The 21310-nt window shown below is 51.3% G+C and overlaps 1 protein-coding gene and 1 pseudogene across 1 annotated transcript; both read left to right on the plus strand.

Moving 5' to 3' along the window:
* LOC135877976 (RING finger protein 112-like) overlaps nt 1–21310 on the plus strand; it is a 1138053-nt pseudogene that overhangs the window by 229941 nt on the left and 886802 nt on the right.
* LOC135877429 (perforin-1-like) lies at nt 15336–20053 on the plus strand. Its single transcript, XM_065402862.1, has 3 exons — nt 15336–15535; nt 17809–18395; nt 18934–20053. The coding sequence occupies exons 1-3, from the start codon at nt 15383–15385 to the stop codon at nt 20051–20053; spliced, it is 1860 nt and encodes a 619-aa protein (XP_065258934.1). The 5' UTR covers nt 15336–15382.

Raw genomic sequence — 21310 nt, forward strand, 5'->3', positions numbered from 1 at the left:
CTAGCGCTCCCTGTTCCCCAGAGTATTTCCTAGTTTCCACTTTGCTGACGCTGCTGAGCTTCATGCTGTCACTCCTGCTTGGGAATCGGTGTCTCCTAAGCCACAAGAGAGAGTCTGTTCCTGTGAGCCCATCATCCTCACAGCTCCCTCTGGGAAAATAGCCCACCACTAACCGCCCATTCCGGATCCATCAGACCAGTGTGTCCCATGATTCCAGTCATGCAATGTATCCATCCAACCAATAAATCAAGGCATGTACCTACTGCATCCAACCTATCCGGCTCCCACATGCAGCCAACTGCCAGCCAACCAACCAACCAACCAATCGTTGCATTTATTTTATCCAACATATTCAGCCAGCAAACCACCAGCCAATGAGTGTATCCAGTGCATCCAAACAACCAATACATTTTATCTAGCGCATCCAATGTAAAAAGCCAGCCAGCCACCCAACCAACCAACGAATGTGTTCAGGCTGTCCAATGTAACCAGCCAACCAACAAATGTATCCAGCCAACCTTCCAACCAATTCAACCAATGTATCCAATTAATTCAATATATCCAACCAGCCAACCAATCACCGTATGTATCTAGTGCATCTGGTGGATCCAACCAACTAATGTCTTAGGTACATCAAACCAACACGTGTAGCCAGTACAACCAACCAACCAATGAATGTCAAGTACGTCCAGTCAACCAATATGTGCAGGCAGTGCAACTAATCCACCACCCCACGTATCCATCCACCCACTGTAATTATCTGTCTCATGTGTCCAGCTGAAAAGAGATCATCAGGAGCAAAGCTCAGCCCCTGTCCTATTGTGGCATCAGGGATTAACCCTCTGCAGAAACCCAAAAATACTCCAGGGATGAACACAGTTCTAAACACCCAGCAGATGGGCTGGGCTCTTGGAGGGAGGATTCATTACAGAGCGGTTCCCTTTCTGTTATTTCTCTTGCTTTCCAAAATTCCTCAGGAGCTTTGGGGTTAATTACCTCATCCTGAATGTCCAGGCCCCACCCACCATCCAGCTAGATGTTTCCTCCTCAGAAGATCAGTAGTGATGCTGATATATCATTTGCCATGGGTAGGAATCAGAGTTAAACCAAGGAAGTCATGCCACAAGGCTGTTGATTCCCCCTGTCAGCAAGCTCAGGGAGAGGGCACTGCATTGTGGTCACATTGGGAAGGGTATATTCCCCTAATTTGTGGGTTAAAGCATCTTCCTGGTTCACCCCTCTCTGCATCTGTAAGATCCTAGATAAAAAGTGCCATTCTGCAGTTAACTGGTGAATGAGGGTTGTTAACTCTGAACCCTACTGACTTCAAGTTAAATATCTCCTGCCTGGAAAATTACCATGCAGCTTTGGAGCTCCTTGGCAAAATGATTTGCTTCTGGTAGGATTCCAGATCTCTGAATTCTTGCAAGTGTATCTCCCTGCTTCAATAAACATTTATGAAAGCAAATTTCTCAGCAGAAAGCCTTGTCATTTTTCCAACCTCAGTGGGCTGGAACCAGATGTAGAGTAGAAATGAGTGGCTGCAATACATGCTTGGGAACACTAGGGGGAGCTCTGGACTGGAGGGTAGCGAGGCATAGCAAGACGGGGAGATAGCTGGACGAATTTACTGCAATGGGAATCCAGTGTAATGTGGCTAAATCCAGTTAAAGCAAATGGCTTCTGTCGGGGACAGTGGGGTGGGTGGGAAAGAGATACAGGGAGATGGGCAGTGTTTTTAGGGGAGCATTAATATCCCAACACTGATATTTACAAGACACTGCTATTGCCAAGGGATCCAGGAGGGGATAGGAGGAATTTTACCTCTAAGGGGATTCAGCTCTGAGATGGCCTTAGAGCACAGGGATTGGCTGGCTCAGGAGGCTGGGGAATGAGACATGGGGACATTCCCCTCTAGGATGAGCTGGTTCTGATCTGGCCCCACAACATGACTGACTCCAGGGGCTGGGGAATTAGAGTAACATTTCTCCTCTAATGGTGCAGCTCCGATTCCCTCCAGCAGGTGGGAGCCTGGACTCGTGCAGCCCCCAACCACTTGATCAGCTAAAATGCATCTTGCAGGTCAGTTCTGACAGAGCATGGAAGGTGTTAGCTGGGGGGTGGGGACTGAGCTCCTGACCTGCCCCTGGAATGAAGGCTGGGATGCTGGTGCAGAAGCTGAGAGATGGGGCGGCTCCCGGAGAGCTGGTGGGAACGCTCTTGTGACACATGGTGGACTGGAGAGGATCTTTTCATAGCTTCCTCCCTTCCCACCACATACCCAGTGGGTTCAGAGCAAACCCCTGCAGAGTACATGGCCCAGCTGGCACGGCCCATGTCCATCCTGCTGCCCCGTGGCCCTACCCCTTCCCCGTACCCCAGTGCCCTGGGGCTAGGAGAGGCAGAGCATGAATCAGCTAGTTCCTGCAGCGCCCTGGGAAGGAGAGCGGGATGGGCAGAATTGGGAGCCCCATGGCAGGGGGTGGAGCCGAGATGAAGGAGTGGGGAGATAAGGACATGGTGACGCTGATGAGACACAGGGGCCAACACAGGTGTCTCGTAGTGTTGATCTCCTCATAGAACCACAAGCCGGTGGTGGTGGTGGTGGTGGTGGTGGTGGTGGTGGTGGTGTGTGTGTGTGTGTGTGTGTGTGTGTGTGTGTGTGTGTGTGTGTGTGTGTGTGTGTGTGTGTGTGTGTGTGTGTGTGTGTGTGTGCGTGCGTGCAATAATTCATCCTGGAGCCCAGATCAGAAAAAGGAGAGCCATGTGGCCCAGAGAGTATGGAGCTGGGACGTAGCCCATCCCAGAGCAGAACGCTCCTGCTGGGAAGCAGTCGGGTGGAATCATGGAGCAGAGGCCAGGAGAAAAGGGGGCCTGAAAGATGTGGCAGAACGGGGACAGGATTCCTGTATCCCCCTCCCCTAGAGTCATGGCCGCCCTGCCTGGCACATGTAGCCCCTATGACTCAAGCTGTAGCATTGGCAGTGGTAGAGATGCACATTTGAGTTTCTAGAGGCAGAAATAGCTGTTCTGACCACCAGCTTCCCCTGGCCCCTCGCTCCAGCTGCACGGTGCTGGGGCAGGGAGAGGGCGCCTGCGACGTCAGTGATGAGGGAGTGGCCGGAGACCCCAGAGCTCCATGCCATGCCCGCTGCTGCTCCAGTCAGAGCTGTGCCTCCATTCAAGCCTGGGCCTTTCTCATCAGCCTTGCCAGTCCTGGGACAGTCACCCCCAACCAGTGAGTGAATGGTGGGTGGAGAATCTCTGGGCTCCCAGGCTCCTCCTGGAGTTGGGGATAGAACCCAGGAGTCCTGACTCCCAGAACCCCCCCCCAAACCACTGGACCCCACTCCCTGCTCAGAGACAAGATGGAAACCAGGGGCCCTGGCTCCCAGTACCCAGTCCCCCCCTCCCCCCGATCTAACCCAAGACACACCAGACTGCTCCAAAACAGACCCATTTTCTGAACCATGCTCCCCAAAGCTGGAGACTTAACAGAAAGTAGCTTAAGAAGTGCTCCTGTCTCTAGCACCCAGACACCCAGCTCCCAATGGGATCCAAACCCTAAATATATTAGTTTTTCTCTGTATAAAGCTTATACAGGGTAAACTCATAAATTGTCTGCCCTCTATTACACTGATAGAGAGATATGCACAGCTGTTTGCTCCCTTAGGTATTAATTAATTACTCTGGGTTAATTAATAAGATAAAGTGATTTTATTCAATATAAAAAGTAGGATTTAAATGGTTCCAAGTAATAACAGACAGAACAAAGACAGAAATTACCAAGCAAAATGAAACAAAACATGCAAGTCTAAGCCTAATACATTAAGAAACTGCATACAGGTAAATCTCACCGTTAGAGATGTTTCAATAAGCTTCTTTCACAGACTGGACTCCTTCCTAGTCTGGGTCCAGCAATCACTCACACCCCCATAGTTACTGTCCTTTGTTCCAGTTTCTTTCAGTCATTTCTTGGGGGTGGAGAAGCCATCTGTAAGCCAACTGAAGACCAAATGGAGAGGCTTCCAGGGCCTTTTATAGGCTCTCTCTTGTGGATGGAAACCCCTTTGTTCTTCTTTGCAAAGTCACAGCAACAAGATGGAGTTTGTAGCCACCTGGGCAAGTCACATGTCTATGAATGATTCAGCTTTTTGCAGGCCAACACCATTGTTTACATGTTAGTTTGAATGTTCGCAGGAAAGCCCAGATGTGGATTGGCGTCTCCTATAGTCCTTTGTCAGTTAAGTGTTTCTTGATTGGGCAGTTACTTAGAGTAATCCTTTCTCAAGAAGCTAACGAAATGCTTCATTGAGGCTACTTAGAATCAAACACATTGAGATACAAGTACATGGCCAATATTCATAACTTCAAATATAAAAATGATACATACAGACAGACAGCATCATCCTAACCAGCAAACTACATCCTTTCCATGGACACCTCACATGACCTCCTCTATACAAGACCTGGTGCAACCATAGGACCCAGGTTGCAACAATGATCTATACAGTCACAGTTCATGTCAATAACGTCACAACCACCATTTATCTATTTATCCATCCCCATATACCCCTCTCTATCAATCTATCCATCCCCATACACCCCGCTCTATCTATCTATCTATCTATCTATCTATCTATCTATCTATCTATCTATCTATCTATCTATCCCCATACACCCCCTCTATCTATCTATCTATCTATCTATCTATCTATCTATCTATCTATCTATCTATCTATCTATTCCCATACACCCCATCTATCTATCTATCTATCTATCTATCTATCTATCTATCTATCCCCATACACCCCCTCTATCTATCTATCTATCTATCTATCTATCTATCTATCTATCTATCTATCTATCTATCTATCTATCTATCTATCTATCTATCTATCCCCATACACCCTTATCTATCTATCTATCTATCTATCTATCTATCTATCTATCTATCTATCTATCTATCTATCCCCATACACCCTTCTCTATCTATCTATCTATCTATCTATCTATCTATCTATCTATCTATCTATCTATCTATCTATCCCCATACACCCTTATCTATCTATCTATCTATCTATCTATCTATCTATCTATCTATCTATCTATCTATCCCCATACACCCTTCTCTATCTATCTATCTATCTATCTATCTATCTATCTATCTATCTATCTATCTATCTATCTATCTATCTATCCCCATACACCCTTATCTATCTATCTATCTATCTATCTATCTATCTATCTATCTATCTATCTATCTATCCCCATACACCCTTGTATCTATCTATCATCTTATATGACTCTGGCTTTGTCTGCACTGCACTTTTGTGGGTAAAACTTCTGTCGTTCAGGGGTGTGAAAACAACACACCACCACCCCCGAATGACAAAAGTTTTACCGACAAAAAGCATCAGTGTGAACAGCGCTTGGTCGATGGGAGAGCTCTCTCCTATTGACAAAGAGTGGCTACACTGCACACCTTTTAGCAGCATGGCTGTAGCGGCACAGGTGTGTTGCTAAAAGGTGCATAGTGGAGACATAGCCTCTGTTTATCACTCTGGACAGGATCTTCAAAATGGATGGACACTAGCAGAACTGTGTGGAGAGCCCAGTTCTAGCATAGCAGTGAGCTGTGGGTCAGCACTGAGGACCACCGGCAGAGCTGTAGAGGGTGGGGGGAACCCAGTTCTGCGTTAGCAGGAGGCTGTCAGTTGGGGTCGAGGGGCACCGGCAGAGCTGGTTGTGGGTAGCCAAGGGCTGAGTTAGCAGGGTGCCATGGGTTGAGATTAATTTCTCACTCTTTCTTTCCTTTTCAGGGGTCAGAGCTCCCTCCCAAAGTGTCGAGTGGAAACACACACACACACACACACACACACAGAGAAGTTGTGGTGACACCCCACCCCCATCCCTCTCCAGCTTCTCTCTTTTTCTATTTCATGTTATAGACTCATAGACTCATAGACTTTAAGGTCAGAAGGGACCATTGTGGTCATCTAGTCTGACCTCCCGCATGATGCAGGCCACAAAAGCTGACCCACCCACTTTCCTTTAACTCAGCTGTTGAAGTTTCCAGATCGTGATTTAAAGACTTCAAATCGCAGAGAATCCTCCAGCTTGCGACCCCTGCCCTATGCTGCGGAGGAAGGCGAAAAACCTCCAGGGCCTCTGCCAATCTACCCTGGAGGAAAATTCCTTCCCGACCCCAAATATGGCGATCAGTAGAACCCCGAGCATACAGGCAAGAATCTCCAGCCAGACCCTCATTTTACCAGCGATGGCACGTTATTGCCTAATTGACTAAAATCACGTTATCCCATCAAACCATTCCCTCCATGAACTTATCTAGCCTAATCTTGAAGCCAGGGAGGTCTTTTGCCCCCACCGTTTCCCTCGGAAGGCTGTTCCAAAATTTCACCCCTCTGACGGTTAGAAACCTTCGTCTAATTTCAAGCCTAAACTTCCCCATGGCCAGTTTATATCCATTAGTTCTCGTGTCCACATTAGTACTGAGCTGAAATAATTCCTCTCCCTCCCTGGTATTTATCCCTCTGATATATTTAAAGAGAGCAATCATATCCCCCTTCAGCCTTCTTTTGGTTAGGCTAAACAAACCGAGCTCCTCGAGTCTCCTTTCATAGGAAAGGTTTTCCATTCCTCGGATCATCCTAGTGGCCCTTCTCTGTACCCGTTCCAGTTTGAGTTCGTCCTTTTTAAACATAGGAGACCAGAACTGCACACAGTACTCCAAATGAGGTCTCACCAGCGCCTTGTATAACGGAAGCAGCACCTCCTTGTCCCTACTAGAAATACCTCGCCTAACGCATCCCAAGATCGCATTAGCTTTTTTCACAGCCACATCACATTGCCGACTCATAGTCATCCTGCGATCAACCAGGACTCCGAGGTCCTTCTCCTCCTCCGTCACTTCCAACCTATGCGTCCCCAGCTTATAACTAAAATTCTTGTTAGTCATCCCTAAATGCATCACCTTACACTTCTCACTATTAAATCTCATCCTATTACTATTACTCCAATTTACAAGGTCATCCAAGTCTCCCTGCAGAATATCCCGATCCTTCTCCGAATTGGCAATACCTCCCAACTTTGTGTCATCCGCAAACTTTATCAGCCCACTCCTACATTTGGTTCCGAGGTCAGTAATAAATAGATTAAATAAAATCGGACCCAAAACCGAACCTTGAGGAACCCCACCGGTGACCTCCCTCCAACCTGACAGTTCACCTTTCAGTACTACCCGCTGCAGTCTACCCTTTAGCCAGTTCTTTATCCACCTCTGGATTTTCATATCGATCCCCATTTTTTCCAATTTAACCAATAATTCCTCATGCAGCACAGTATCAAACGCTTTACTAAAATCGAGGTATATTAGATCCACCGCATTTCCTTTATCTAGAAGGTCTGTTACTTTCTCAAAGAAGGAGATCAGGTTCGTTTGGCACGATCTGCCTTTCGTAAATCCATGTTGTAATTTGTCCCAATTGCCATTCGCCTCAAGGTCCTTAACTACTTTCTCCTTCAAAATTTTTTCCAAGACCTTGCATACTACAGATGTTAAACTAACAGGCCTGTAGTTACCCGGGTCACTTTTTTTCCCCTTCTTGAAAATAGGAACCACATTAGCTATTGTCCAGTCCAACGGTACCACCCCCGAGTTTACAGATTCATTAAAAATTATCGTTAAGGGGCTTGCAATTTCTCGTGCCAGTTCCTTCAATATTCTAGGATGAAGATCATCCGGTCCGCCCGATTTAGTCCCGTTTAGCTGGTCAAGTTTGGCTTCCACCTCTGATGCTGTAATGTCAATCCCCCCTCTTTTATTCCCATCTGTCCTGCTCACTCTATTCCTAAACCCTTCATTAGCCTTATTAAAGATCGACGCAAAATATTCATTTAGATATTGTGCCATGCCTAGATTATCCTTAATCTCCACTCCATCTACATTCTTCAGCGGTCCCACTTCCTCTTTCTTTGTTTTCTTCCTATTTATATGGCTATAAAACGTCTTACTATTGGATTTAATTCCCCTCGCAAGGTCCAACTCTACACGGCTTTTGGCCTTTCTCACTGCATCCCTACATGCTCTGACCTCAATAAGGTAGGTTTCCTTGCTGATCCCTCCCCTCTTCCATTCTTTGTACGCTTTCTGTTTTTTCTTAATCGCCCCTTTGAGACGCCCGCTCATCCAGCTAGGTCTAAATCTCCTGCCTACTATCCGTTTTCCCTTTCTCGGGATACAGGCCTCGGACAGCTCGTGCAACTTCAACTTGAAATAATCCCAGGCATCATCTGCCTTTAGATCCCTAAGTATGTTGGCCCAATGCACTTCCCTAAGTAGTTGCCTTAATTTATTAAAGTTGGCCTTTTTGAAATCATAAACCTTAGTCACAGTTTTATTTCTGTTAATCCTTCCATTTAGTTTAAACCGGATTAGCTCATGGTCACTCGAGCCAAGGTTGTCCCCTACAACCATTTCCTCAACGAGGTCCTCACTACTCACCAGCACCAAATCTAGAATTGCATCCCCCCTCGTCGGTTCAGTTACTACTTGATGAAGGAATTCATCTGCTAGCACGTCTAGGAACATCTGAGCCCTATTATTGTTACTAGCATTTGTACCCCAGTCTATATCTGGGAAGTTAAAGTCCCCCATGTTCTGAGATATCCTGTGCCAGAGAGATTTTCACATCTTCAGCGTCAGCCCCTGCGACCCACAAAGAGCATGTCAGGGGCATAATCCCGCCCCCCAGTAGAGAGTACATGAAGGAGCAAAATACCAGGCTAGATCAGCCCGCGGATCTGATCGGGGGCAGGAGAGCAGGCTTGAGGGGCCCATGGGTCTAATCCAGGGTGGCATGGAGGGGGAAGGATACCGGGCTAGCTGGACCCATGGGTGTGACACTGCACCCCATATTTCTCATCGTAATATTATGATGATATGATTATGGCATAATTATGATGCATTTTGTACGAGATAAGTCATGTGAGGTGTCATTGGAAAAGTTATGATTTTCTGAATATGATTATCCTATGTGTATGCATGTATCATTTTTTTATCTAAATTTAGGAATATTGACTATATCTCTGTATTTCAATTGTGCTTATTCTGGGTGACACCCACAACTAGACTTTCTGGTACAACGATGAAGAAGCCGGACAGTGCTGGTGGCCCATCAGCAAAGATAATGGACTGTGGAATAGCTTAACCTTCCTGTGGGCATTTTGGCCAGCCAGTAAGCAGTGGCTGCTATAACACTGCAAGGGCATGCGATCAGACCACATGTCTCTGGACTCCATCTTGGGATGTCAGTATTTTTCCACAAACTGGTCTGGGAAGCAAGCTTTGAAACAAAGTGTTCCCACCCTATGCTAAAGCTATATCAGGCAGAGAGTGACATCATCTGGCTCTAAATTCTCCACACAAGAAGACTCCTGGAAACACCTGAGAAACAAAGACTAAACTGGGGGAAGTGCTGGACCCAGGCTAAAGGGATTTTTAGCCTGTGTATGAAAGACCTGGGGCTTTCAAGACGTAGAGCAAATGCAGCTTGACCCTTAAGAACCTGCAGCCTGCTTGTACCATCTCCCAGGGTGAGAATCTGCTAATTCATATCCAATCTATCTAGTATATTAAGCTTAGTTTGCATTTTTGTTTATTAGCGAGGTAATCTGCTTTGATCTGTTTTCCATCACTTAAAATCTTTTGTAGTTAATCAACTTGTTTTTGTTTGATCTAAACCAGTGAGTTGGAGTGAAGTGTATGGGAATCATAGCTCAAGGGGCAAAGGCTGTTCTACACACTGAGGGAGGGGGCAAATTTTATGAACCTTTATGAGTGCTCTGGAATGAACTCCCAATGGTCAGCATGGGCGATTGGGACTGGCTTGAGCTACCTCTCGCTCTGGCCGAGTTCTCGGAAGCCCTCTGTCTCATGCCTACCAATAAATCTCCGAGCATAGACGGGCTGACTGTGGAGTTCTACTGCGTGTTCTAGGACATGCTTTGCCCCGACCTTGTCACTGTCCGGGGCTAGTCCTTGGAAAGTGGGATCCTCCCTCTGTCATGCAGGGGAGCCGTGCTCGCCTTGCTACCGAAGAAGGGGGAACTTCTGCAATCTTCAGAATTGGTGTCCCATCTCGCTCCTCAGCATGGCCTACAAACTCGTAGCAAAGGCCATTTGGCTGCGGCTGGGGTCTGTGCTGGTAGACGTGGTCCATCCAACCAGACCTACACCATCCCAGGCCACACCATGTTTGATCATTTGTATTTAGTCCAGGACCTCCTGGAGCTCGGGTGTAGGGATGGTCTGTCGTTCGTGCTCCTGTTTCTAGACCAGGAGAAGGTATTCGATGGGATGGACCACATGTATCTCCTGGGCACTCTACGAGCATTTAGCTTCGGGCCCCAGCTTGTGGATTTTCTCCAGGTGCTGTATGCTTCTGCGGAGTGTTTGGTCAGACTCATCTGGACCCTGATTGAACCGGTCAGTTTAGAGCCAGGGGTACATCAGGGGTGTCTGCTGTCAGGCCTCCTGTATACTCTGGCGATCGAGCCCTTCCTCTGTCTCCTCCACCAGAGGATTACACGGTTGGTGTTTCATGAGCCGGAGTTGCGGCTGGTCCAGGACCCATGCGACCTGGTGTGGGTGGAGGCCTCCCAGGTGATCTACTCCGTGGCCTCCTTTGCCTGGGTAAACTGGGTCAAGAGCTCTGTCCTGATGGTCGGGGATGGGTGGCAGACGAGCTCCCTCCCACCCATGCTTCAAGCCAGTCAGTGGACCGCGAGTCCACTGCTCTATCTCGGCATTTACCTTTGTGCCATGCATCCTTCTCCACTGGGGAACTGGCAAGATTTGGAGGCCAGGGTGCGTGAGTGGCTGCGGAGGTGGACGTGACTGCTCCGGTGCCTTTCCCTGCGGGAGAGGGCACTGGTGCTCAACCAACTGGTCCTGTCCATGCTTTGGGTCCAACTCAACACACTGAGCCCGGGCCTGGGGATCCTGGCCTGGTTGCAGAGGTTAGTTCTGGAGTTCTTTTAGCCAGGAATGCACTGGGTCTCTGTGGGGGTTCTGAGACTCCCCCTGGAGGACGGAGGACAGGGCCTGGTCTGCCTCCGCAGCCAGGTCATTGTCTTCCGCTTCCAGGCCCTGCAGAGACTCCTTTATTGTGCACATAGTCTGGTGTGGAGCACATTGGCACACGCCTTCCTCCTCTGCCTCAGAGGGGTCCGACACGACCGGCAGCTCTTTTTTCTCCAGCTGAGGGGCCTTCCTCCAGACCTCTCAGAACTGCCGGTCTTCTAGCAGGACCTCCTCCCGACCTGCAAGCTGTTCTCGGTGACCAGGTCCATGGTGGCCACCGAGAGGGCAGACCTACTCACAGAGCCCCAATACACAATTCCCAGTGGGCAGGTTTCAGACTTGCCCTTGGCGCACCAGAGGCTGGTCCTGGCAGAAACCACCAGAATCGGAGACCTCCTGTACTATGATGGGAGGGACTGGGTGGATCCCTGAGTGCTCGGTGGGCTCATGGGGCTCTCCTCCCTTGTGCACTCTCCACTCCCAAGTGTGAATTCCAGGAGGTGGAAGCACCCTTATTGCCCATCTCTTGGGTTTTCTTTGAGCGGGTCCTGAGAGATGGTGCTTCCCGCCCACACCTCACCCCAGGCCCTCCGGACCTTTTAATCAGGCTCCTATCCCGCAAGTCCACCCCTTGGCCCCCTACCCTCCATAGTCCGAGCCGGCTGCATGCCCTGAAGCCGGTCCGTTTCCGAACTGTGCCAAGGGAACAACTTTACATGCTTGTGCTCACACATTTCACCTCCTCACCCTGGTGTCCCCTCCCCCTAATACCAAGTGGTGGGACTAACTACCACCTGTGGAGTGTGAGGAACCCCGGTGGGCCAGCCTCTACTCCACCCTGGTCCAATGGCCTGTCGGGGATATCAGTTGGTGGCTCCTTCACAGAGCCTTGAGCACGGGCGTGTACCTGGCGCGGTTCACCCCCATCCCCAACGCCTGCCCCTTTGTGGTGTGAGGGAGAACCTGGCACACGCTTATCTAGAATGAGCCAGGTTGCAGCCCCTGTTCCGGCTCCTCCAGAATGTCCTGCTGAGGTTCTGGCTGCACTGTCCCCCCCCCCCTGACCCCCCCCCCCCCCCCGCACCTCTTCATATATTCACACCTCGTCCGTGGACCCAGGAAGTCAAAGTTTGTCCCTGTGCTTTTCCTGCTCTGCCTGTCTCCAGGTGGTTCCCCTTACCTTCCATTGCCCACCAGCTTCCCTGCAGAATTTTGCCCCCTTTCCTAATACTGCCTGCCCCGCCTGCCCCTTGCTACCCATTTTGCTTCCCTCCCCAGCTGCAGCCCATGTCACAGCCTGAGGGTCATACAGATAATATATATATATAGTGTGGAGGTGGTCAGACACAGGTGGGAGGGATAGCTCAGTGGTTTGAGCATTGGCTCATTAAACTTAGGGTTATGAGTTCAATCCCCAAGTACGCCAGTACTTGGTCCTGCTAGTGAAGGCAGGGGGCTGGACTCGATGACCTTTCGGGGTCCCTTCCAGTTCTATGAGATAGGTATATCCCCCTATATTATATTATTATAACACAGAGAGAGCTGCATATGCAGCCCACATGGTAAAATGGTTGAGAATAAGTATGCACTAGATACATACACTGGTTAGTTGGCTGGACGGATACATCGGTTGGCAGGTAGGATGGACGTGCTAAATATATTTGTTAGTTGGCTGGTTACATTGGACACACTGAATACATTTGTTGATATTTTTGTATATAATAAACACGTTCATTGGTTGGTTGGCTGTCTCATCCATGGGGTCCCCTCCCTCCCACTCCAATCCTGGGGGTGTGGCTCTGTACTCCCAGGCAGGGTGAGGCTCTGCTTCCAGAGCTGCCCCTCCCTCCCCAAGAGGGCATGGTGTTCTCTGCTCGTGGGCCCCTCCTCCAAGATGGTGTGACTCTGAATTCTCCCCCGCTTCCGATTTGGCCCCTTAGGAGTTTTTTGTTAGTTTGCTTGCCCTACGCAAGCCCCTGCCCTTCAGCATTTCCCTGGGCTTTACCCACCCCCACCCCCTGCCAGTTTCCAGTCCTGTTCCATTTCCCCCTTACCTTCCATTGGCCCCCCACTCAGCTCCCTTGCTTCATGAGCCCATGTCCCCTCCCTAAGTTCTTGTGCCCCTTCCCACTTTTACGTTACCCCCCTCTGTTTACTGCACACACACATCCACAATGATACTGTAGTCCCTCCCCTTCCCACTGCTGCCATAGGCGCCGGCTTCCCCACCCGCACCGGTGAGTGTTCCCCCCTTCCCTGCCTCGATTGGTGTCCCCGCACAACCCCGCCCCAATTTATTCCCCATGCCTCTGATATTCCCCCTGTGGCTGGATCCCCAGCATAGAAACTCAAACTGGGGCACTGCTGTGCCCCCTTAACTCTCCAACCTGGGCTGTCTCTTACAATGCTTTGCTAGTGATAAGCAGCCAACCCCTCCAGGCATTGAGGTCACTCTGCCAAGAACAGGCAGGGAGACACCCAGCTAAATTGCATGAATGCTCTAATTATACAGAGAGACCCCAGCAAATCTCCCAGCCTGGTACCCCAGAAATGCTCCGTTTTACATGGCTCAAGGCTTTCTCTTGAACAGTGCAAGTTCATTAATTAGTCCACCACTTCGTCAAAGGAAAGTGGACATGCACCAGCCTCTGTAACCTGAGCCAATTCCCCAAGTCCTCTAGCCAAACTCACCGGTAAGGATAAAACGTTAAAATCAGTTTATGAACTACAGAAAGAGATTTTGGGTGATTAGAAGTGTGAGACACAGAGGTCAACGTTGGTTACACAAGAAATAAAAATAGAATCACAGTCTAAATGGCTTAGCCTGTTAAACTTAGAAGATTTGAATCCAAGAACTTTTCTCACCCCACTGGGTGTTCCAGGCAGTTGACAGTTCTCTATACACAGGCTGGATTCCCCTCTCAGCCTGGGACCAAGCTCCCCAGTTCAAAGTCTTTGTCTTCCCAACGATGTTGAGATGCGGGAGGAGGGAGGCCAAGAGGTGATGTCACTGGGAGTCTGGATTCCTCTTGATCGGCCATCAACCGGGGTCTGGCCCATCCTCATATAAATGTGTCTTGTTTCTTGCATCTTTGTTGTCACTGAAAGACTGGCTGTGGGCATTTCCCACTTACCACATATTTCAGAAGCAAACATATTTCAATACTTGATAACTTCACCTACAATAATAGCACTCACCATTCAACAGGTTATTAATGTTCAACAGATCAAGACTTCTCAAATGATACCGCACAAGGCATGTATTGTACAAAACATTTCATTGTCATATCCGAGTGTTGAATATGGGGGTTCCCGGGTGTTATTTTGAGGTACAGTGTCACACCCCCACCCCCAGCTTGTCTCTCCATGAGGGAGTAGGAGACAGAAAAGGAGGGGGCAGCCTGAGCTGAAGTGAGGGGGACCTGTGGCAGGGAGTGGGGGTGACTCCTGGAAAGATATTGGGGATGCAGGGTGATAGGGGTCCTACCAGCAGTGGGGTGAAGGAGTGAGCAGAATCCCCTGATGGGGGGAGCATGGGGGCTGGGGTTGGAGTCCCAGGGCATGAAATCGTGGATAGAACAAAACACAGGAGAACAGAGAGAGAGAAGGAAACATCAAACCTGCTCTACGGCAGCATAGGGTCTTCGTTCCCCGCACCACCACCCAGTGTCCAATTTCCCCTCCCCCGCCACAGCCTGCTCTACAGGGCCAGGGCATTGGGCTTCCTCTGGATTTACCCAAGGATCAGAATCCTGGCCTGATTCCCCTGGGGTTGGTGGGGTTGTTCTGGATTTACAGCGGGGTCCTTGAGACTCTAGGTGCTGGCCCCAGTGCGGCACTAGGGGGCACTGTACTGCAGGGTAGTGGGCTCGGCAGGGGGCGCTCCCCCCGGGCAGGCAGTGCTGGCCCCAATGCCCCAGTGTGGTGCTAGGGGGTTCTCTGCTGCAGGGCAGGGGCTCAATGGGGGACACGCTCACCAAAAGGCAGTGCTGACCCCAGTGCCCCAGTGTGGCTCTAGGGGGCGCTGTGCTGCAGGGCCGGGGGTTCGGGGGGGGGGTGCTCTCCCCGGGCAGGCAATGGCCCCAATGACTCGGTGCAGAGTTTGACTCACTGTGGTTTCCTTTTCAGACTCTCTAGCTCGTCATACCCTGGGTCGAGACCCATGGGAGCTGCGTTTCATCCACCACAGGGGTGGAACAATTGCTGACCACAGCTTCCTACCCAGCTAGATGTGGCTGGGGGCGTGAACGGGGGCTGGAGCTCAGCGCTGGGGGGAGCATGATGACGGCTGAGACAGTGAGAACACAGGAGACCTTTTGTGGTGCCTTGATACACCTTCAAAGCACATCTCTCCCAGCAGAGACACAGCCCAGCCCGGGACGCCGACAGACCCCAGGACCAAAATATTCCTCAGCTCATCTCCTGCAGCAGGTGAGTGATGTATGGGTCTGCTCAGACCTCTGCCGAGATGTGGGACCCCATCGAACTGGGTGCTGCACAGTCCCTGACCGAGATCAGGGACCCCATCACACCATGTGCTGCACAGACCTCAACAAATATCATGGTCCCCAGTCCCTCCTGCTCTAACCCACTTGATCCCACTCCCCTCCTAGTGTGACAAGAGAACCCAGGAGTCCTTACTCTCATTCAGTGCTCTATCCACTAGAGCAGTGGTTATAAAACTGTGGGTCACGACCCAGTACTGGGCTGCAGAATGGAAGGCACTGGGTCACAGCAGCTGTGGTCAGGACCGACGACCGGGCTGTTAAAAGTCCCATTGGTGTTGCTGCCTGGCTAAGGCAGCCTAGTCCCTACCTGTTCCGACACCGTGCTGTGCTGCGGAAGCAGCCAGCAGCAGGTCCGGCTCCTAGGCAGGGGAGCCACAGGGCTCCGTGCGCTGCCACCGCACTGACCACCATCTCCACACTCCCATTGGACACTTCCCAGCCAATGGGAGCTAGGGTGGGAGTGGTGCCTGTGGGCGAGAGCCACACAGAGCCACTTGCGCGCCTCCGCTTAGGAGCCAGACCTGCTGTTGGCCACTCCTAGGGTGGAGCGCGGTCTGCGGTGCCAGGACAAGCAGGAAGCCTGCCTTAGCACCCCCCTGCGTCGCTGACCGGGATCCGCCCAAGGTCAGCCCACGCCCAACTCCGTGCCCCAATCTCCTGCCCCAGCCATGAGCCCCCCAAACCCAAAGTCCCTTCCTTCACCCCAAACTCCTCATCCCTGTCCCCACCCCAAAGCCTGCACCCCCAGCCCAGATCCCCCTACCACACCCTGATCCCCTCATTCCCAGCCCCACCCCACAGTCCTTATCCTCGCACCCCAACCCTCTGCCGTAGCCATGAGCCCCTCCCACACCCCAAACCCCTCATTCCCAGCCCTGTTAGGTAATGGGCATCAACAATTTACTTCAACTGGGTTGCCAAAAAAAAAGTTTGAAAACCACTGCTCTGGACCACGTTGCCACTCAGCTTTTGATAATTAATTTACATAGTTGATATCTTTCATACCAGGGGCATCTTGCCATTTCAGGCTGTTTGATTTTCTATTGGCATCAAAGCAGTGGGGCAGCAGGTCGGGACTGAGCGGAGAGGGGAGGGAACCCCAGGGAAGGGCTTGCAGAGGGCTGCAGGCCGGGCAGAACCAAGCAGTCAATATTCAAATATTCAAATGCGTTTTTCCTGCCCAGTTCTCCTGGGGTGAGGACAAACATTTACTGTCCCCTCCCAGTCTGAGCCTGCTACCATGACAGGATGCAGAGCTCTCACCCTTTCCTGCCCCACAGCCAGCATTGCTGTACAGCTCCAACCCAAGTGGAACATTATTAAATCTACATTTGACACAGCATCCCTTGTGGTTAGTAAGGGGAGGGACGCAAACAGAAAAGTGAGGTGGTCAAACATCTGGTGAGGAAGGAAGGGGACAGGATACTCATGGGTCTGCTCTGGGTTGGCAGGGAGGGGGCAGGATACCGGGCTAGATGGGCCCAGGATCTGTTCCGGGGTGGTAGCATTTCCTTCTGTCTTTCTCCAACAGCCACAGTGTAAAGACGCTGGGGCTCATGCTGACCAGGAGAAACCCCAGAAAATGACCCTCCATCAGGGGTTAAACATAACCAAATCCAGCACTTGGCATGGCCACAAGGTGGCCCCAGCAGTTTCTACGGTGAGGCCAGTCACGCCGAGCATGGCCCCAGCTCCCGCTGCTCTCGCTGGCTATGAAAGCTACCTCTCGCAAGCCACGGTGTGTGTGTGGCTTCGGACTGCCCCCTAGTGGCCAGGCCCAGCCACTGAATTGGCTCACTAATTACAAGCCACGGACTCTGTCCACATAGCACCGCCCTCTAGTGGCCCCATTAAGGAACTGCAATGACCCATTATTGCATGCTGTAGGGTGGGCATGTGAAACTATATCTCCTCCTTGTAGTTCGTGCCAATATTACAACATCTAGAAAACAAGGAGGGGAATGAATTGACGCAAATTGGATAATCTGTAGTCAAACATGCAAATGAGGCATCACGTCATTTGTGTAATGCCTCCAGGTTTCCTAGAGCCCAGAGTTTTCTTAGGTGTGCAATAAAACATGGCTGATGTCGTAGGTGATAGGTGGATGGCTCTGCTTCTAGAATAGAGATAACCTATGGAACTGCCTGCCACTGCATTGTCACTAATTCTGGATCTCTCTGTGTCTCTCCCTCTAGGAGGGTTCAGAGGCCGACGGCACCTCCTGGATGGGGGAAACCATTGCATCAGCCATGCCCAGATTTCATGCCTTCATCCCCCTACTCCTCTTCATCTTCCCTGGGGCCTCCTCCCATTGTCACACAGGCACGGCCAATGAATGCAAGAAGCACACGGCCTTCGTTCCCGGGCACAGCCTGGTTGGGGAGGGCATCGATGTGACCACGATGGGTAGGAAGGGGGCCTATCTGGTCGACAGCAGCCTCTGGCAGCACGAGGACGGCACCTGTACCCTGTGCCAGAACCGACTTCAGGGAGGGCAGTGGCAGAGGCTGCCGCTGGCTGCGGTGGACTGGCGGGTCCGCGTCTCGTGCCGCCGGAAGCTGAGCAGCTCGGTGCAGCAGTCGGCGATGGGCATGATGGCGTCGGCAGCGTCCACGGTGCAGAACGACTGGAAGGTGGGGCTGGACGTGCCTGTGAAGCCCGAGGTTAATGTCCAGGTGGGGCTGGCCGGATCACATTCCAAACTGGCCAGTTTCGTGCTAGACCACACGCGGATGGACAAATATAGCTTCATGAGCCATGAGGTGTCCTGCGGCTATTACAGGTGAGAGCCAGCCTGGGTCAGTAGGATCACAGCAACACCACAAAGTGAAACAGGGCCTTTCCCTCTAGTGGGTGCCAGCTCTGATCCAGGCCCAGGACGGGGGGACTGGCTGGATCGGTGGGGGGGGGACTGGGACACGGAGCCTTTCCTCTCTAGGAAATGCCAGATTCAATCCAGCCCCAGGGTGGGGGAGAGGCTGGCTAGGAAGCAGCAGAGAATGGGATTGGAGCCTTTCCCCTCTAGGGGGCGCCAGCTCCCACGTGGAACTGGACAGCTACAGGGGATTTCCTTGTCCTGTGTGTCAGGACAGCCCGGCGACCTGCCGTGGCCAGAGCAGGGGACGTCTGTCAGAACTATCAAGCAGCTGGCAGTATCCCCAGCACAGTCGTGAGGTTCAGCAGACAGGGTGGTTGCTTTGAGTAGGAGCCACCTGCTTAGACCTTTGCTTCTGGCTTGTCTGGAGCCTTAGGACGCAGAGCTAATGACCTCAGCTGACTCACCGGGCTGAACACACTCCTCACCTTGTGTCCCTGACCAGGTTCCGGGTCAGCGAGACGCCCCCACTCACCAGCCATTTCACTCTGGCGCTGGAGAACCTCCCGGACCAGTACGACAGCAAATCGAAGGTGGAGTACCAGCAGCTAATCAGCAACTACGGCACCCACTACATGTCCCAGCTGCAGCTGGGGGGCCGGGCGCGGGACGTGACGGCCGTGCGGGTCTGCGAAGCAGCATTGAGCAGCTTGACTGACGATGAGATCAGGGACTGCTTGAGCATGGAGGCGGCCGTGAGTATCGGAATGGGCTCGATCAAGGGTGGGTACAGCAAGTGCGAGGAGGAGAAGAAGAAGGGGAAGGTCCAGGGGAGCTTCCATGAGACGTATCAGGAGCGCCACGTGGAGGTGGACGGAGGAGAGAGCATGACTGATGTGCTCTTCTCCGGCAGTGATGCCAAGGTCTTCTCGGCCTGGATTGAGAGTCTCAAAGCCAGCCCCGGCCTGGTGTCCTATTCGCTGCACCCCATCCACATCCTGGTGGAGCAGGACGACCCCAAGCGGGAGGCGCTGAGGCGGGCAGTCAGTGAGTACATCCGTGAGAGGGCCCTGATGAGGAATTGCACCCAAAGCTGCCCTCCGGGGACTCAACGCAGCGCCCACGACCCCTGCTCCTGTGTCTGCCCCGGGGATGCCATGACCAACGCCATGTGCTGCTCGCGGGAGCGCGGCCTGGGGAAGCTGATGGTCACAGTGCAGAAGGCCAGTGGCCTGTGGGGGGACCAATCTACTGCTACGGATGCCTTCGTCAAGGTCTCCTTTGAGAGAAGGGAGATCCGGACCAACACCATCTGGAACAACAACAGTCCCGTCTGGTACGTCCCCTTGGACTTTGGTACCATCCACCTCACCAGCACCAGCAAGATCCGTGTCCAGGTCTGGGACGAGGACAAGTGGAACGATGACCTGCTGGGAGGCTGCGACATCCCGCTGGAGTCTGGGGGGCCCCACCAGAAGGATTGCTACCTGAACCACGGCCGCATCTGGTTCCAGTACAGCCTGCGCTGTGGGCCCCACCTCGGGGGTCGGAGCTGCTTCGACTATGTCTCCCAGCCACCCCAGAAGAGCACAGCCAAGGGGAAGGAGGTGGAGGCCTTCTGGTGAGCCCCTTAGATAGGGGATCCAAGAGGGTTATGAGTGTGCATTGGTCAATATCATTTTCTAGCTCTCACTCTGCTGACGCTACTGGGCTTCATGCTGTCACTCCTGCTCAGGAATCGGTGTCTCCGATGCCCATAAGAGACTGTCTGCTCCTGTGGGCCTGTCATCCTCCCTCTGGGAAAACATCCCATCACATACTGTCCATTTCAAATCCATCAGACCAGTGTGTCCAATGATTCCTGCCATCCAATGTATCCATCTAATCAACCAACCGGCGAATGTGCCTACTGCCTCCAACCTGTCTGCCCCTCCCCCATCCAGCCAACTCCCAGCCCACCAACCAACAAATGGTTGCATTTAGTTTATCCAACATATAAAATCAAGAAATCACCAACTGGATTTAGTGTATCCAATTTATCAATCCAGCCAACCAACCAATGCATTTATCTAGTGCAGGGGTTCTTAAACTGGGGGTCAGGATCCCTCAGGGGGTCGCAAGGTTATTACATGGGGTGAGGGTCGTGAGTTGTCAGCCTCCACCCCAAACCCCGCTTTGCCTCCAGCATTTATAATGGTGTTAGATATATGAAAAAGTGTTTTTAATGTATAAGGGGGGGTCGCACTCAGAGGCTTGCTATGTGAAAGCGATCACCAGTACAAAAGTTTGAGAGCCACTGATCTAGTGCATCCAACGTGTGCAACTAGCCAACCAATGAATGTATCCAGTGCATCCGAACTACCCATGAATTTATCTAGAGCATGCAATGTAAAAAGCCAGCCAGCCAGCCAACCAATGAACATGTGTATTATATACAAAATATCCAGCCAGCCAATCAACAAATGTCTTTAGTGTGTCCAATGTAACCAGCCAACTAACAAATATATTTATCATGTCCATCCTACTTGCCAACCGATGTATCCAATGCATCCGTCCAGCCAACTAACCAGTTTATGTATCTAGTGCATACCTAGTCTCAACCTATTTACCATGTGGGCTGCATATGCAGCGCTCCATGTGTTATTTTGGCCACATCCACACTGCATATGTACTATCTGTACGACCCTCACAATGGGCTGCAGCTGTGCGCTGATTGGTGCACAAGTGGCCCACGGGCCACGGGTTGAGAACTACTGATCTAGTGCAACCAATGTAACTAACCACCCAACCAACTAAGGTCTAAAGTACATCCAGCCAACCAACCAAGCTGTGTAGCCAATGCAAGCAACCAACCAATGAATGTCCTAAGTACACCCAACCAA

This window comes from Emys orbicularis, chromosome 4 (assembly GCF_028017835.1).
Source record: "Emys orbicularis isolate rEmyOrb1 chromosome 4, rEmyOrb1.hap1, whole genome shotgun sequence".
NCBI classification, from domain to species: Eukaryota; Metazoa; Chordata; order Testudines; family Emydidae; genus Emys; species Emys orbicularis.

What these genes read in the sequence shown, in the direction of transcription:
- LOC135877429 (XM_065402862.1), top strand. Translation starts at nt 15,383, where the DNA reads ATGATGACGGCTGAGACAGTGAGAACACAGGAGACCTTTTGTGGTGCC. An exon ending in CAGCTCATCTCCTGCAGCAG is followed by an intron (nt 15,536 to 17,808) that starts GTGAGTGATGTA and finishes CTCTCCCTCTAG; the next exon opens with GAGGGTTCAGAGGCCGACGG. An exon ending in GTGTCCTGCGGCTATTACAG is followed by an intron (nt 18,396 to 18,933) that starts GTGAGAGCCAGC and finishes GTCCCTGACCAG; the next exon opens with GTTCCGGGTCAGCGAGACGC.